General features: G+C 33.9%; 1 protein-coding gene across 17 annotated transcripts in view; it reads left to right on the top strand.

Annotated features, from left to right (window-relative positions):
- Positions 1 to 18,663, top strand: part of LOC114326009 (serine/threonine-protein kinase tousled-like 2) — an 804,614-nt gene that overhangs the window by 589,934 nt on the left and 196,017 nt on the right. For 4 of the 17 annotated variants that reach the window (XM_050655809.1, XM_050655808.1, XM_050655810.1 and 1 more), the window contains one exon: positions 12,875 to 12,904. The exons of the other annotated variants lie outside the window; for them this stretch is intronic. In XM_050655809.1, coding sequence (XP_050511766.1) covers positions 12,875 to 12,904 — 30 coding nt within the window. The remainder of the gene's footprint in view (positions 1 to 12,874; positions 12,905 to 18,663) is intronic. 17 annotated transcript variants of the gene reach the window in all.

Here is an 18,663-nt window from a genome sequence, read left to right as displayed (position 1 = left end):
ACATTTATTAAAGTAAATAATCATCTGGTGTACTGAATGCATAACATACACGATCTACTTTCCATATGTTTTGATCAACCCTGTATTAGAACATGGGCGTTTTGTACGACCAGATATCGCATAGAAACAGGAAATATACCTGAAGTTTCACGAACCATGTGTTTTGTTCGCCTCGATCCGGTTGACGCGAGGAACAGGATCGAAGAGAAAGAGACAACACGTGAAAAGAAAGAATTACACGACCAACTGTGCCGTTGTAGAGAGCTTATTACTAAAGCCAGAAATAATTTTATAATAATAATTATTAGTTAAGACGTCGAAAAACGGTAACTTCAGCTACAACAAATGCTAACTGTTAACAATGGGTTTGCGCATATTAAGCGTGGGCTTGGTAGTTAGCCAAAGAACTGTCTAAATTATTTAATAGAACTCTCTACTTCAAGTCACATGCTTTAACCTTTTCATCGTTGTAAGTAATGTCTTCATTAATAATATGCAATGATAGGCCGAGAGATTTTTAAAATTGAAAAAGTGACGGAAATTTAAATAATTAGATGTTTTGTCAATATTTTGCAAATACACTTCTTGGACTTTGATCATAAAATGACCGAATCAAAAACAGTAGGTGATTAACAGAAGATACCTGAAAATTAATGAAATAACATCATCATCCAACCAATTCACGTCCACTGCTGGACATAGGTCTCCCTCAATTGTTTCCACACTTCACGGTTTTGTGCTGATTTTTGCCAGTTTTATGAAATAACAGCATCTGTAAAAATATTAGTACATTTGGATGTTCAGAGGTGACTCATATTTTTTTTGTATAAATTGCTTGAAAATAACTCATATAATAATATTTGAGTTATCCTGCCACTCTGCCACACTCAAAAATATCCGGAACATTGTTTAAATAATCAAAATGTCAAAAAACGAAGGAAAAATTCGATTTTTTTCTTCGTTTTTTGATTATAACTTTAAAAAGTATTCATTTCCGAGAAAAGTTGCAATGACAAAAACGTTGAGTAATCTAAGTTTCCTACAATATAGGATTAGTTACAAAGTTTAAAAATTGTCACCCTTGTTGCAAAATAGCAATAATTGCGAAAAATCCATAAAAAACAAGTATTTGCATTTTATGGTTTTCAACCATTTATGCTACACTTAGGACCTTCATATTTCACCCACGAAAACTTTATGACATAATAAAACAATACTGTAAATTTCATTAAGATCGGTTTAATAGATTTTGCAATAGGTATTTATGAAATAGTTCATGAAGTATGCTTTTTGCGAACGCACGCGATGTTTAGAGCACGAGCGACAGCGGAGCGAGCGCTATACATCGCGTACAGCGTCTATTGGAGACCATCGACTAATTTTCCTCTTTGGTCTTTCACATCTTCCACTGCTCATTTTGATTATATTCTGGTTTCACGTTTATCTTATTGCTGTTTCATTAAATACTGAATTTCTAAGGTGAACGACTAATATAAAGATCTACACGACACGAAGTGAAAATATCTTTTAACAAACGACTGCCTAATAATGAAAATATCTCCATCACACAAAAGCGGCACATTTGTACATAATGCCGCAAAATTGTTAAATAAACCATGGTGAACGGTACACAATTGGTTATGTCAAATTAAAGGGTTGCTACACATATAGCGTGCCTCACTTTTAAATCATTCACCACACCTTTCCACGTTCTCTCGCGAAGCTAGTTCTCCCCTATGACAAAAGATCAATAACGTGGAATTATTTGTTATTAGTCTACAACAGGCTTTTGTACACTGATAGAAAGGGTTAGAGCTTTAATCAGGGATAATGATTTAATGTAAATACAGGTCTTGTGTATGAAAATTAAGTCTGTCTAGACCTAGACGATCCCCGTGGAAAGTGTTTTTAGGAGTTGCCAAAGGATATTTGTTTTACCAAAAAATGGAAATTTAAAGGTTCTAGGGAATGGATACATTTATTTTTTGTTTATTTGACCCAATTCTTTTAACATTATAAGCGCAGCTGTTATCTGTGAAAGCAATAATTGTTATCTGACCCAAAATTATTTGATTGTTGTTATTTGGTTTCCACCACCTTGGAATCACACAAAAACGATATTGAAAATGTCTTAATTTTTCTTTTTTCCATTTTTTTTTTGGAAAATCTGTGTGAAAAGCTGTACCGGTATGTGTAAATTAAAACTTCTTACAAAACAGAGTTGTCCTCTAAAGTTTTTAATCTGCTTAATTTGGTGGTAGTGGTATGATTGAAAATCGTATCTTCCGAAGTCTGTAATGAACTTGTACCGCAAATGCTATAGCCTGATGGTAGATATTTCCTTAATCATGCCCTACGAAATAAAAAAATTGAAGAAAGAAATGTGCTAAGATTGCTAAAGGAGAAAAATCAGCCCAACAAGATGATAAGGATAATTAAAGACATTAATACGAAGAACAAAACCAGAATAAAAGTCGAGAATGAACTAATATCGGAAGTAGAAATCAACTCGGGAATCAGACAAGGAGATAGCTTGAGCCCAATGCTTTTTAATTTAGTCATGGACAAAATCATAGAAAACATTAAAGGTACTGGAAAAGGATATAAGATGGCGGAAAAACAAATAAAAATCCTCTGTTATGCTGACGACGCAATCTTAATCTCCGATAACGAGGATAACCTACAGCGAATGGCACAAACTTTCAATACAGTGGCGAAGAACTACAACATGAAAATATCAACAGCCAAGACAAAATCCCTGGTAGTGTCAAGGGAACCCATAAGATGCAAATTAGTAATTAACAACGAACTAATTGAACAAGTCTCGAGATTCCAATATCTGGGAATCGAAATATGTAGTTATGGAGATGTTAAAGAGAGCGTCCGAAAGCAAGCAAATAAAGCCAATTACGTGTCAGGATGTCTGAGGGATGTCATCTGGAGAAACAAAGATATGAGGCTGGAAGGGAAAGTACGCATATACAAATCAAGTGTAAGACCGATCATGACGTACGCGATAGAAACAAGATGTGACACAGCAGAAACCAAGAGGATACTGAGAACATCAGAAATGAGAACGCTGAGGTCAATAACTGGGAAAACACTGAGAGACAGAATACCTAACGACAGAATAAGAGATCTCTGTAACATCATACAAGATATAGTACGGTGGGGAAGACAGAGACGACGAGAGTGGAATCAGCACGTGACGAGAATGGACAGCGAGAGAATAGCCCGTATAGCCAGGGATTCGAAGCCAACAGGCAAGAGACCAATAGGAAGGCCCTTTAAAAGGTGGCGAGATAGCTGGCAGTCAACATCACAGCTACGAATACAAGCTCAAAATCGGTAAGGAACAGGCCAAGAGGCCTATTATAAGAAGAAGAAGAAGAAAGAAACAGAGAAATCGTCTCTTCTTCTTCTTACTTCAGGTGAGACTCATTAAAGTCTGGCACTTTATCGTAACACCTATATACTGTACCGGTTTTTTCCATTAAACCCTAATAAGTCCTCTTGTCTCAACGAAGACCATCAGCTTCTTTATTGGTAGTTTTAAGATTTCTTCGGGATCAATCCTCAGTTGACCAGTGAATTCTTGCCTCACATCAATTAATACATTGCAATGGCATAGGATGGGCATGACAGTCTTCTCTTCTATTTCGCATTTTTTGCACCATGGATCATTCGCCTTACCTGGTTTGTATAGTCGTTTTCTTAAACGTGAATGTCCAGTCACAATTGGGGGGACCTTTTTAATCTCCCGTTTATTGATTCATCAATGAGTTTTTTATCAATATTCTGGATTATTTTCTTATTCTGAGTTTGAGTGGCTCTCCATTTCTGTTGATGACTTCTTATCAATTTCTGACCCTCGTTTTTCGTAGCATCTTTAGTGATGCCACAAAATGGTTCTGGGCCTACAAAGGTTTCTCCCGAGCCTTTTGTTGCCAACAAATCTGCCCGTTCATTCTCATGCACCCCTTCATGACGCGGCACCCATATTAAAGACACTTTATTATCTTTTACCAAGTTGTTAAGGAGGTTTTTCCAGTTCCTCACCAGTTTTGATTTCGTGAGTGGGCTCTTTACTGTTAGAATAGCCGTTTGGTTTGGCTTTGGGGTCTTCATTTCACAACACCTTTCCACGTTCTCTCGCGGAGCTAGTTCTCCCCTATGACAAAAGATCAATAACGTGGAATTATTTGTTATTAGTCTACAACAGGCTTTTGTACCGGGTGTCCCAATAAGAATGGCTCTCGGCCATATCTCAGGAACCGTTTATAGTAGAGCTTTGAAATAAAAAATTTTATAACAAAAGTTGCCTCAGGAAAAGCCTGGAAACTATTTTCATAATTGTGGGACTACCGCTAGAGGGCGTAATTGTATATCAAAAATTAAAAAATCTAAATTTTACAAAATTTTCCTAATGAAGGGGCACTGGAAATCCGATCGTCGTATTCTTCATAAAATTCTACGCATATTTGATTTGACAAGTTTAGGTCTACCTTTGGAAATAAGAGGTGGGGGTGAGTGGGAACCTTGTTATGAAAAACTGGCTGTGAGTCCGGTTCTGCTTAATTAAATTTTGCAAACTTGGTCCTGTTGAAGACAGATCTTTTTCATCAATGTAAAAGTTATGATTTCGAACCAACTTACTGAGTAATATGCCAGCTAGAAGGCGTCTTTAAATTTTTTTCAGAAATCTTAGTGTTCCTTGGAAAATATTAAATACAAACATGCATTTTTAATACCATATTACAAAATTAGACAAAATTAGCAAGAGAATAGCGAAAACCGCATGGTAATACCTTTTTTCTATCTCGAGATATCTTACAAAACGTGTAAATTTAAAAACATAACTGTTACTGTCACCGGTAAACGAAATTCATTAAAAGTAGTGTGCTATGGAAACAACAAAGAAACATTTTCCAGCTGTCAAAGTATATTAGGTCTTTTCAACGCTTCTCATTTGTTTCGAGCCTCGTTCATATCTCGTATATTAATATTATACACGGATTATACGGCATATGACAGAGGCTCGAAACAAATGAGAAGCGTTGAAAAGCCCTATTACAAAGAAATAAAAACAACTATTTAGTTATGACATAAACGTTCAAATTTTTGCCCATCATTTTCGTTGCAAACATTTACTCTTTCAAGAGTAGATTGAACAGCAGTCTCAATTTCTGCTCTCGATATGCTTTGAATGGCGTTTAGTATTCTCTGGATAATGTATTCTAGAGTAGTGTATGATGGGCAACAATTTGAATATTTAGGTCGTCACTAAGTAGTTCTTTTTGTTCTGTGTTATATTTAATTTTAATAGTATTGTTTCTCTTTATATTGTTGTTTTAATTAATTGTATTTTTATACGTTGACATCTGGAAAATGTTATTTTGTTTTTTTCCACAGCACACTACTTTTCATTAACTTAGTTTACCGGTGATAGTAACAGTTATGTATAAAATTTACACGTTTCTCGAGATATCTTGAGATAAAAAAAAGGTATCGACATGCGGTTTTCGCTATTCTATTGCAAGCGCGGCTCCTCCTTAGGGTCAATTGGTCAATGACCCCCCTAAAATAATCTCATAAAAATACCAATTTTATTAAAAATATCTTTTATCTAAAACTTCACTCTGAAATATAAAATTCTCTCTCAGCAGTCTGCATTGGCAAAACAAATATAATAGATATAATAACGTCGCGCCTCGCGCTATACACAAGCCCGTGGCTGGGCCGTATTTTAAATTGTCTATATACAGTTCTTATGGCTTATGGACAAATGCATGTAAAATAGAAAAGAGACGGCAGATAGCAATTTCGTGGGCGAGAGTGGGAGTGACCTTTCCGTCGTATACCTCTAGTAGAGTCGACGGCCTCACGTTTAGTTAGTTACCGTCTGCTGACCGCACTTCACGGCAGGTCTATATCGATCGCGGCGTATTTGCGTAATTTATTTTGTTTTGTTGGATTTTTTTGTGATTGTAACAAAAACAAGATGAGTGTTGTTGACGAAATAATTGCCTTAAAATCTGCTGGAACACTAAATTATGAACGGCGGCTTGAGAAAAAAGAAAGTGGTCGACCAAAACCAAACATGAATTTAAAACAAACAACAAAGGATAGGGGTAAGGACATTCAAAGATATTTTAAAGAATCAATGTACAATTTGTGTGATTGGATTTGTGGCTGCAGTGTGAGAAATGCATTTTTTTGCTATCCGTGTTTACTGTTTTCGAATGACGCTGTATGGGCGAAAAATGGAGTAACTGACATTAAGCATTTAAAAGTGAAAATTACAAAACATGCCTCTTCAACTACTCATATAAATTCATCAATGAGTTACGCAAGTTTAGGACGTGTTAACATAAGACAGCAACTTGATAGTGTATATCGTAAATCTGTGCATGACTTTAATGAATTGGTATCTAAAAATAGGTATATTTTAAACAAACTAATCGACTGTGTAAAATTTTGTGGAGTTTTCGAAATTGCATTGCGCGGTCATGACGAAAGTGACAGCTCCAATAATCGTGGAATTTTTCTGGGCCTTATCGATTTTGTTTCTGAACTGGATTTAATGTTTAAAGAACACATTGAAAAAAGTACAGTATTTAAAGGAACATCGAAAACAATTCAGAACGATATTTTAGAATCAATGTTAGCCATTGTGCATACTCATATCATGAAGGAGATTGGCCAGACAAATTTTGTGGCCATTCAAGTAGATGAGACCACAGACAGCTCCAATAAAACGCAGATGATTATCATATTGCGATATGTATTAACTGGTATTGTACATGAAAGATTTTGGAAATTTGTTAACCCCCTAGGTACTACAGCACAACATTTAACTAATGTAATATTGGAAGAACTTCAATTATTAAAAATTAATGAAGCACCTGAAAAATTGATTGCCCAAAGTTACGATGGTGCATCAGTCATGAGCGGTAAACTGGGAGGAGTACAAACAAAAATTAAAGAAATATACCCAAATGCACACTTCATTCACTGCTATGCCCATCAATTTAATCTTATCCTCCAAAAAGCGGCGAGTCAACACAAACCGATAAAAATATTTTTTGCAAATTTACACGGATTTTCGTCCTTTTTCGGCCGATCTCCAAAACGTACGATGGTTCTGGATAGAGTGGTTAAAGTAAGGCTACCTAAAGCTGCGCCTACTCGATGGGCTTTCAATACAAAATGTGTTGAAATTGTATACACTTATAAAGATGATTTAAAATCTTGCTTAGAGGAAATTATTGATGAGGAGCAAGATGGTAACAATATAAATCAAGCAACTGGTTTAAAAAGACATTTGGAAGATGAGCATTTTTTATTTTGGTTAAATTTTTTCCATAAAATAATGCCCCATGTTGATATATTGTTTAAACAATTGCAAATGCGAGACATTGATGTTATATCTGTCAAAAATTGTATCCTGTCTTTTAACAACAATATCCAAATAATTAGAAATACTATTTTGGAATCAGAAGTACCAAGCACATCAACAGCAAAAAAAAGAAAAACTACTGCAGAGGATCCAAAGCGACGAACTGCACTTGAAATTTGTGATATTATTATATCTGAAATAAATCACAGGTTTAGTTTCAATGATCATCTCATGATTTCACAGTTATTCTACATAGAGAAATTTGAAGCATACACTACCAACTTTCCGCAAAATATTTTAAAAATGGTGACGGCTAATTATCCCACAGTGAATATTTCCAAACTAAAATCGGAACTTGAAGTCTTATATTGTCGTGAGGATTTTCGCAATAGTGCTGGTGCAGTAGCCATACTTCAGCTTTTTATTAACATGAATTTGTCTGAAACATTTTCTGAAGCAGTGAAGTTATTAAATATTTTGTGCACACTCCCTATGACAACCGTGGAAAGTGAGAGATGTTTTTCTACTTTAAAAAGAGTAAAAACATTCCTGCGTAATACGATGGGACAACCTAGACTTAGTGCCTTGTCTATGCTGAGCATCGAGAAAACGCTTGTCAAGAGCATTCCAAATTTCAATGAGAAGGTCATAGACTATTTTGCAGAACTAAAGGATAGAAGAATTGACTTAAAATATAAAAATATTTAAAGTAAGTTTCGTTTTAATAAATTTACAATTTATTATACTATAAATATTCCTATCTATATATCAGTCAATAACCTGTTCATACCATTTTTCCTATATTTTTTAAAAGATTTACTCTAAAAAAAGACAAATTTAATTTTCGGAAAACTAGGGTAAATAGTATTGAGTTTTATCTAAGTCTGTATTTTTTATCTAAAATATAAATGCTAAAAGATCTTTTAAATACTTTAAAAAATCAACAGTTTGAAGTTTTCAAACCAAAATGACCCCCCTGAAGATTGACCCACGAGCCGCCGCTGTTCTATTGCTAATTTAATTTAATTTTATAAAGTATGATTAAAAATGCATACTTGTATTTAATATTTTCCAAAGAAAACTAGATTTCTGAAAAAAATTAAATAACGCCTCCCAGCTGGCTTATTACTTATTAGGATGGTTCAAAATTATCACGCTTACATTGAAGAAAAATATCTGTCTTCAACAAGACCCAGTTTTCAAAATTTGATTTAGCAGAACCGGACTTACAGCCATTTTTTCATAACAAGGTTCCCACTCACCCCCACCTCTTATTTGCAAAGGTAGAGTTAAACTTGTTAAATCAAATATGCGCAGAATTTGATGAAGAATACAATAATCGGATTTCCAGTGCCCCTTCATTAGGAAAATTTTGTAAAATTCAGATTTTTTTATTTTTGATATTCAATTACGCCCTCTAGCGGTGGACCCACAATTATAAAAATAATTTCCAGGCATTTCCTGAGGCAACTTTTGTTATAAAATTTTTTATTTCAAAGCTCTACTATAAACGGTTCCTGAGATATGGCCGAGAGCCATTCTTATTGGGACACCCGGTACACTGATCGAAAGAGTTGAGAGCTTTAAGCAGGGATAATGATTTAATGTAAATAGAGGTCTTGTTGTGTATGAAAATTAAGTTGGTCTAGACGATCCCTGTGGAAAGTGTTTTTAGGAATTGCCGAAGTATATTTGTTTTACCAAAAATGGAAATTTAAAGGATCTTAGGGAGGAAATGGATAGATTATTTTTTAAGTTTATTTAACCCTAAACGTACCTACTGTTATCTGTGAAAGCAATATCTGACCCAAAATTACTTGTTATATGTATTGTTTCAACCACATCGGAATCACACAAAAACAATATTGAAAATATGATAAATTTTGTTTCTTCCATTTTTTTTGGAAAGTCTACATGAAAAACTGTACCTCTTTGTGTAAATTAAGACCTCTTTCCAAAACAAAGTGGTCCTCTAAACTGTTTAATCTGGTTGATACGGTGGTAGTGATATGGTTGAAAATATTACGATCTTCGAAAAATTACGAAGTCGGTAATGACTGGTACCCCATGAATATGTCACGGACCGCTGTAGCATGATAAATAGATATTTTATTCATCATGTCTTAAGGAATAACAAAATTAGAAGAAGAAACAGAGAAATCATCTCTTCTCCTTCTTCTTCTTCTTAGTTCTCAGGCGAGACTCATTAATCTCTGGCAGTTGGTCGTAAGACCTTTGTACCAATCTTGGTTTTCCATTAATCTTTAGGTTAATAAGTTCTGCGGCTTCAACGAAGGTCAACAGTTGTCTTATTGGTAGTTTTAGGATTTTTTTATGGTTCAATCCTCAGTGGACCAGTGAATTCCTGCCTCACATCACTTTCTTCTCAGTTTCTTCTTCCATTTCGCTTTGTTTTGAACTTTTGAACCAAGGTTCAGTCGCTTTACCTAGTTTGTATAGATTATAGATGTTTTCTTAATCGACAATGTTCAAACAGGGTTTATCAAATTGTCCGAGAGTTTTTTAGCAATATTCTTGATTATTTTCTTAATCTGGATTTGCCCATGAGTGGTTCTCAATTTCTTTTGATGACTTCTTATCAGCCATTTCCGAACCTCGTTTTTTGTAGCATTTCTAGTGATGCTACAGAATGGTTCTGAGCCTACAAAGGTTTCTATCGAGCCTTGGTTTGTCAAGAAACCTGCTTGTTCATTCCCATGCACCCGTTTATGACCAGGTATCCATATTAGGACACTTTATTTATCTTATGCCAGGTTGTTGAGGAGATTTTTGTAGTTCCTCACCAGTTTCGATTTAGTGAATGGGTTCTTTACTGCCAGAATAGCCGACTGGCTATCTGCTCTGGGGTTCCTTCCATCCACGGCCACCAGGTCACCAAAGCAAAAACTTCAGATTGGAACACAGTTTTATATTGACCTAGGCTGTAAGATTTATTATAATTAGATGTTTTGCCCAAATACTCCTGATCCAGTATCTACCATAGACAGAGAAATCGTGTTATCAATGGTAGAGCCATAATAAGCAAAACACATGTACTTTATACATAAAGTAATACATACGTTCTTTATTATTTTGCAAATATTCTGGGACTAAAAACAAAAAAATACAAAGTAACAATAAATGAGGACTTTATACCAGCAAGAAAGGCTAATGCAAAGCTAAAGACAAAGTTTTTCATTGTTTACAATTTTTTATTTACCTAGATATGTATTTGTTATTTCTGGGTCATTTTGTACAGTCTGTATAATAAATTATAAGACCTATAGGTTTTTTTACTATCCTGCGTCAAATTATGAATTACTTTTACTTCTTTTTCCTGTTTTTTGTCTAATTCTGTCCATCCATTTATCGTCTAGTTTTTCTTTCTTACTTTTCTCATACACTACTTTGGTCATTATTTTTGGTTGTTTCGTTTCTTAAACATTTAATTGATACTTAGAGGTTTTATTGTGTCATACATATATTTTTAAAAACTATGAAAATTGTTTATACTGTGATTTTATGTTTGTAATAAGTCGTTTTTATTTATTTTAGTCCGAAAATTTGATCCATACTTTCCAGTATGTATTTCCTGTGCGTATTTGTGTCTTTTTCTTACACTTTCTGGAATTCTGTATGTTACAATTTGTACGACTATTCGATTCTCACTTTCGAGCTTTTTTAAAGCACTACTGTGATATACCTTAGATTTTAGTGTTTTTCTGTTATTGGATTAGGTCTCCAAATATTTTTTTCTGATTTAACTTCCCATCATTTGTGGAAACCTGTTCCCGTAACCTTTAAAAGGTAAGTTGTGATCCCTTGCATACGTTTTCTTCGTGTACGTACACATTTATTGTTAAATTGGTATACCTGTGAAGTTCAATGAAAGAATTGGATTTGTGTATCGATTAAACTGTTATGTTATTCATTGTACAGCCTCGTCAAATTTTCATGACAATTTTACCTGTTTGAAAACCCACATGAGAGTACCTTCATTTCGAGCCGAGACAAATACGTTTATGAAACTTAAACTTAACATAGACGGGCGTTGGGTAGGGTTAAATATTCTGATTGAATAGAGTACTTATATGAAGGCCATTCCGGAGTACAGTTGTATCAAAAAAACGTGCGTTAAGACAAAGAATTCCGAACCAGTCCTATTTACTTTCTTGCATGACGACAACGAATCAAAGCACGTATATGTACTCGTTGATGTTGGACCGCTATATTCTTTTCGTATGTATTTTTTCATTCAAGGACAGTAGTTCGTCTGTTTCATCAACTATTTTAGGAAATGCTTAGTGACGAATCGAGTGGAAAAATTTTGACGCATTATTTCTAGATATCTCAAAATAAAACAGAGTTTAGAGAACATAAATACAAAAGCTAAACGGTTCTATTTATAACGTATTGATTAGTGAAATGAAGTAACATGCATGATTGCCTAATAGTATAGCTATTTAAGACATCCGGTATATGAAGAATGGATTATCTTAAATTTTACTTCGAGTTCTAAAACTTTCCTTGTGCTTAAGTTGTCTTAGTATTGACGCATTTTGTTCTTCGGGTTCCGTGGATCGCCATCCATAGAAGCGTTCGTCTCCAACAAATCATTTGTCCCACACTCTTAACTTTCTATATTATTTAAAATAATTCACATTCTTTTTGTGATAACAAAGAAATTGTTAAGCGACAAACGTTAATATAATACACGTTTTAATTACTAACTTGATATAATTCTACTTCGTATATTGGGTCTCTTGGTCTCGTTCTTCATCAATTTTGAGTTTGTATTCGTAGCTGTGATGTTGACTGTCAGTTATCTCGTCACATTTTAAAGGTTCTTCCCATTGGTCTGTTACTTAATGGTTTTGAATCTCTTATATTCGGGATATTCTCTCTCTGACCATTCTCGTGACTTACTGATCCCATTCTCCTCTTCTTTGTCTTCCCCAACCTACTATATCGTGTATGCTATAGCTATAGAGATCTCTTATTCGGTCATTCGCTATTCTATCTCCCAGTGTTTTCCCAGGTATTGATGTAATTTTTTTAACACCTTGGCTGCGTTACGGGACAAATAGACCTCGTATTAGATTAACGGTTGGCTGGATCATTTTTATGGCAGGAAAATTATTAATGGCAGTTTTATTATCATAAAACGCAAATTCTTCCGATTTATGCGTTTTATTCACTTTGTATGGATTTTTTGCCGGCATTGTATGTATAATACAGGTTATCCGCCGCATCCTTCGCTAGACCGCAAGCTATAGCAGAAACACGATGGTAGACCGCATACTATACTGGCACCGATTTCCTAGTAGCCATTATCCTTTCTATTTATGTTTATTATTAAATCACATGCTTTCGTGTTGTAATCATTACTACATAAATTTTATTATATGTACATTAGGTTAGGTACCAAACTTGTTAGTATGTATTAATTTTAATGCATATTTTTTCTTTTTTCAGGTAAGTGTCAACGATCATCTGGACACTCATGTAAGCATATTTGAACATAGCAAACTGCATCACATCTCTTAAAAACAGAAGTGGACAGTGAACATAATATATTATCCTAAATTTTATTTTTGTATTCTTAATTTCTAAATGTTTCTATTTAATACCACAAAAACTCAAAAGCTGTATGGTAGGGAAGCAAAGTTTGCTAAATGTGCAGTCACTCGAGCGCTTTGGGGACCTATTGGGTTGTGAAGAGTAAATCCTAAAACCAAAAAAAAGTTAAGTGAGGTTTTCCATTTTAGTGGGGACTTGTCCATTTTTAATTTAATTTTCCATTTCCAACAATCGTTTTTTAGATTATACCGCCATCTATCCACAATTCGAAAAAATGTCTCGGATAAAAGTTACTTATTTTTACGTAAGGAATCCAAATCTGCAATAAAAATGGGGGCTCCCATTTAAGATTTTAAAATAACCCCCACCCCACATCCGTGGGGGTCGTGTTTGGTGCCATTCGATAGATTTTTCAAAAATATTGAATACGTGTATTTTTCAGTTTTTCGATCTGATGTTCATTTCGCGAAATATCTGGGGATTCGCATTTAAAATATTAAATTTACCCCACACCCCTCTCCGTGGAAGTTGTTGTGTTTGGTATCATTCGATAGATTTTTGAAAAATATTGAGTACGCATTTTTTAGTTTTTCGATCTGTCATTGATTTCGCGAAATATTCGCTTTTTTTTCTTGTGAAACTTTGGGACTCACCCATTTCCTTACGCCCCGTTCCAATCGTCAGATTTTTTAAATAAACACTGTTTGGCATGTTTTTAACTTACCTTATCTTAATCTGACGATTTCGAGTTTTTCTAAGGACAGATTTTTTTTCGGCCCCCAATTAACGAACTCCCCTGCATTAAGAGCCAATATATGGTAGAGGTAAATTTTCAGGGTACAAGGTTTCTCCCCATGTAATAATCTGGCGCGCTCGAGTAACTGCAAAAATCCCCGCTTGGGCTCCCCTACCATTATACAGGGTGTTTGGTAAAGAATGGGCCACAGCTTAACTTACCTTAGTACAAAAGTTGATAATAACCGAAATACCGAAATAGTCAAAGTTAAACTTTTATTTTATTTATTTTTGAATATTTCCTGACAGGCATGGGACAACAACACGAAATTTGGTAAGTGGTGCTGGTATTGTTACATCTACTAAATTATGTTGGTTACTACCAGAGGCGTACGACGGGGGAACGTGAATGGTTGACCCTTCCCAAATTCTACGCCACTGGCGGAATTGCTATTTTAGTGCAATTTTTTTTTTTGCTCCAATACTTTCTATGTAAAAAACATACTCTTAATTCGTAACGATAAAGCCATTAGTTTTAGAGATATTTGAAGCTAAAAACGAAGGAGCATAATAAATACATTAATCAAAATAAGTGTGCCTTTTCATTTTTAACTTCAAATATCTCGAAAACTAATGACTTTATCGTTACGAATGAAGAGTATATTATTTGAATAGAAAGTATTGGAGAATGTAAAAATTATGCTAAAATAGCAGTTTCATCAGTGGTGTGGAATTTGGGAAGGGTCAACAATTCACTTTCCCCTGTCATACGCCTCTGATAGTAGTCACAAACGAATATTTAACAAAATTTAGTAGGGTGTACAGTGCCTACATTTTCTGCCAAGTATCACACGGATATGTCTACACAAAAAGCCATGTCTACACAAAAAGAAGAAGAACAATGTTAAATCGGTTTTCATATAAATATCACAGATTTTCGTCGTGATAATAGGTAATAATAGAAAGACTGACTAAAAATTATGTTTACATATTGATCAATATCCATTCACGCCTAGTCTGATATGCAGTCATCTAATCTAATGTTTTAAATAATAATGAATTTAACGTATCTAAACCGTACTTTCTATTATATGGCAACTGCAGTAAAATATAGATTTTTTTACAGTTTTAGCATAAAATCGAATTAATTTCGTAATCGTTTGCGAACGATTTTATGAAACTTCCTTGCGTAATCCATACCGGTACTTGAAAGGCATTTGTGAAATTCGTCAACAAAATGCATTTACCTGTCACTAGAAGAAGCTCGGGCATTGTCCTCAATAGAATAGTATTTTAAAGATAACTAAATATTTTGTCATCAAACGATTTTTTTACATAAAATGGCAATCAGGTTAGAGGTTTTATTACATTAAAGTATTATACAGTGCATTTTTTATAAAGTGTGGAAACGGTCTATTGTCTCATGACTTAATTATTGTTTTCAGAGTTAAAGCTCTGGCAGGTCGATTTTTATTTTTAAATTTTGATTTTTTGACGTATATCTCATAATAGTGACGTCATCGATTTGGGCGTGATGACGTCATCGATGATCTTTTTAAATGGAAATAGGGGTCGGGGGTAGCTCATTTGAAGGGTGATTTAATTCTCAATTCAGTAATATAAACACTAACATCATTACTTATACAGGGTGGCCAAAAAATAATTTTTGAATTAAATTAATTGACGCAAAAAGAAGAATGTATGTAATATTTATTTAACTAAAAATACATTTTACTGGTGGCAGGAAATATAAAAAAATGTTTATTTCATAAATAAACATTGCTTTTCGCTTAAATTAAATGCCAAACAGCCACCCATCTGCGTCTTAGCAGTTTGAACATTTAATTTAAGCGAAAAGCAATGTTTATTTGTGAAATAAACATTTTTTTCTCTTTTCTGATAGCAGTAAAATTTATTTTGAGTTAAGTAAATTACATTTATTTTTTGGCCACGCTGTATAAATAATGATGTTAATGTTTATATTACTAAATAATGAATTAAATAGCCTTTGAAATAATCTACCAAACGACCCCTATTCCCATTTAAAGAAATCATCGATGACGTCATCACGCCCAAATCGATGACGTCACTATTATGGGATATACGTCAAAAAATCATAATTTAAAAATAAAAATTGACATTTCAAAGCTTTAACTCTGAAAATAATTAAGTCATGAGATAATAGACCGTTTCCACACTTTACGAATGCACTGTATGTATATTTTTTATGTGAGTGCCTTTATATTAAGACGGACGTAATGTGTAAAAAAAATAAAAATTTAGTTAGTAGTTGCTTCTTATAGAATTTTTCCTGTTCTTTTCCATGGTGAAAATAGTTTCCTTTAAACGCGGATGCAAATACGTTATTTTCAGCTTCACTGTTGAATGTTTGTTTCAAAAACGGACTCCTGCTATGAAGGTTTGTTTCAAAAACGGACACGTGTATTGTGATCATATGCCTGCGAAATCAACAAATCAACTAAAATTATAGGAAGTAAGATTTTCATAAAAAGAATAATAGCAGCTGTGTACAAAAAAACCAATTTTTCTTGCATTACACGTCTTTGAAGAAGCCACTCATGTAATGAATTTAAAATAAATCTACAATAAGGCAATATTAATCTGCGTCCATATTAAAACAACGTAATTTTAGTGACTCTAATGCCTGGTGGCACCAACCGATCTTAAGCTCCAGCTCAGCTTATACTTTAATATACCACACTAGTGTCTAATATTGTTAATTATCGCATTATTTGCATTAGAGATATGTCAACTAATGTGATAAGTAACGGCATTAGACGCTAGTGTGGCCCCAGCGTAAGTATTTACATTTATATTTAAGCTTAAGGTACATCTTAAGGTTAATATCTGTTGGTGCAACCAGGCATTAATATACCAAATATACAGGGTGTAACAAAAATACAGGTCATAAATTAAAGTACATATTCTGGGACCAAAAATAGTTCGAATGAACCTAACTTACCTTAGTACAAATACGCACATAAAAAAAGTTACAGCCCTTCGAAGTTACAAAATGAAAATTGATTTTCTCGAATATATCGAAAACTATTTGAGATCTTTTATTGAAAATAGACATGTGGCATTCTTATGGCAGGAACATTTGGAATTATGGCATGGAAGAAAAATTATAGTGAAATTTGTGCACCCCCTAAAAATTTTATGGGGTTTTGTTCCCTTAAACCTCCCCAAACTTTTGTGTACGTGCTAATTAAATTATTATTGTGGTACCATTAGTTAAATTCAATATTTTCAAAACTTTTTTGCCTCCTAGTATTTTTTCGATAAGGCAGTTTTTCTCGAGATGCGGCTTGTTTTTAAAAATGTTTACATACAAAATTTATGGGGTTTTATGCCTTTAAACCCCCAAATGTTTGTGTACGTTCCAATTAAACTATTACTGCGGTACCATTAGTTAAACACAGTGTTTTTAAAACGTTTTTGCCTCTTTGTATTTTTCCGATAATTCACCTTTTATCGAGATGTGGCTCTCCTTTTTTAATATGGTTCAAAATATACCTAAAAATGTAAATCATAAATAAATGTTCATATTATTACCAAGTCTCTATAAGCGTACTTAACCATATACAACTATGTGGTGGATTTGACAAATACATTGTGTTTAACTAATGGTACTACAATAATAATTAAATTGGAACGTACACAAAAGTTTGGGGGGGTTTAAAGGGACAAAACCCCCATAAAATTTTTAAGGGGTGTCCAAATTTCACTATAATTTTTTCTTAAGAAACTACTGCCATAAGAATGCCACATGTCCATTTTCAATAAAAAATCTAATAGTTTTCCATAATATAATGGAAATAATAGATTTTCATTTTGTAACTTCAAAGGGCTGTAACTTTTTTTATGTGCACATTTGTACTAAGGTAAGTTAGGTTCAATCGAACTATTTTTGGTCCCAGAATATGTGATTAAATTTATGACCTGTATTTTTGTTACACCCCTGTGCCTCTGAAATGGCAGATGTTGGATCTGTGTGACTCCTTCAGCATTCCCCATATGTAGGCATCTGGTGGCGTTGGTTTTGGTGAGTGGCAACTCGCACAATGATCGCGCAGTATTCGAAAAGACTCCCTGGCAGGGTGACAGGTTGTCTCGTCCTGCTGAAACCATTGTTGATTTTAAGCTTGGACCATTTTCGTGACCTTTTATCAAGACATTCACATACGTTGGAACGACGTTCGAAAACCACTCAGTAGATACACATACGAATTTGATGCATACGAAATTCAGTACTGTGTATTTTGCCGCATAATGTATTTCTAAAGGAAATTGATTACTTGATGAACACTTACCGCTTCCATAAAAAGCCTTTATAATTATTAACTGATATACAAAAAATTCAATAATTAGCTTACACTCATAAATCAAAGGTGTGTGAAACCTAAAATCAAACAAATATTGACTGAAGACTAATGTCATCATCAAATCTTATATTGAGTTATAGCTAATTTACCGAACATGTTTACACAACATTTTTACTACAATTAACAGTTTCAAACCCTTACAATTAACACTAAACGACACATTTTGATATTATTTACGAATGTGTATTTTCATTACGGTATTTCTATTGGCACATCTTCTAATCATCGCTGATTTTTTCTTCCATTCTTTCTCTTTTGTATCGCGTTTGAGAATAATCCAAATTTTCATAATTATTTCCTTTAAAAAGATCACCCCTCAATATTTCAGTATCTGACATACTTAGTAACTTTTGTTTGTGTGGAATAAGTATCTACTGGAACAATAAAAATGAATTTATGAAAAGAACTATAGGACCTAATTACCTACTTTATCTTTATTCACCCTTTCCATTTGGGGGCTGTCCATTAATCACGTGAGGCTCGAAAGGGGGGGGGTGAGGTCCATAAAAAATCACGAAGCGTCACAAGGGGGAGAAGGGGGTA

This window comes from Diabrotica virgifera, chromosome 7 (assembly GCF_917563875.1).
Source record: "Diabrotica virgifera virgifera chromosome 7, PGI_DIABVI_V3a".
NCBI classification, from domain to species: domain Eukaryota; kingdom Metazoa; phylum Arthropoda; class Insecta; order Coleoptera; family Chrysomelidae; genus Diabrotica; species Diabrotica virgifera.
Note: the sequence above shows the minus strand (reverse complement) of the source record. Positions and strands in the feature narration are given on the sequence as shown.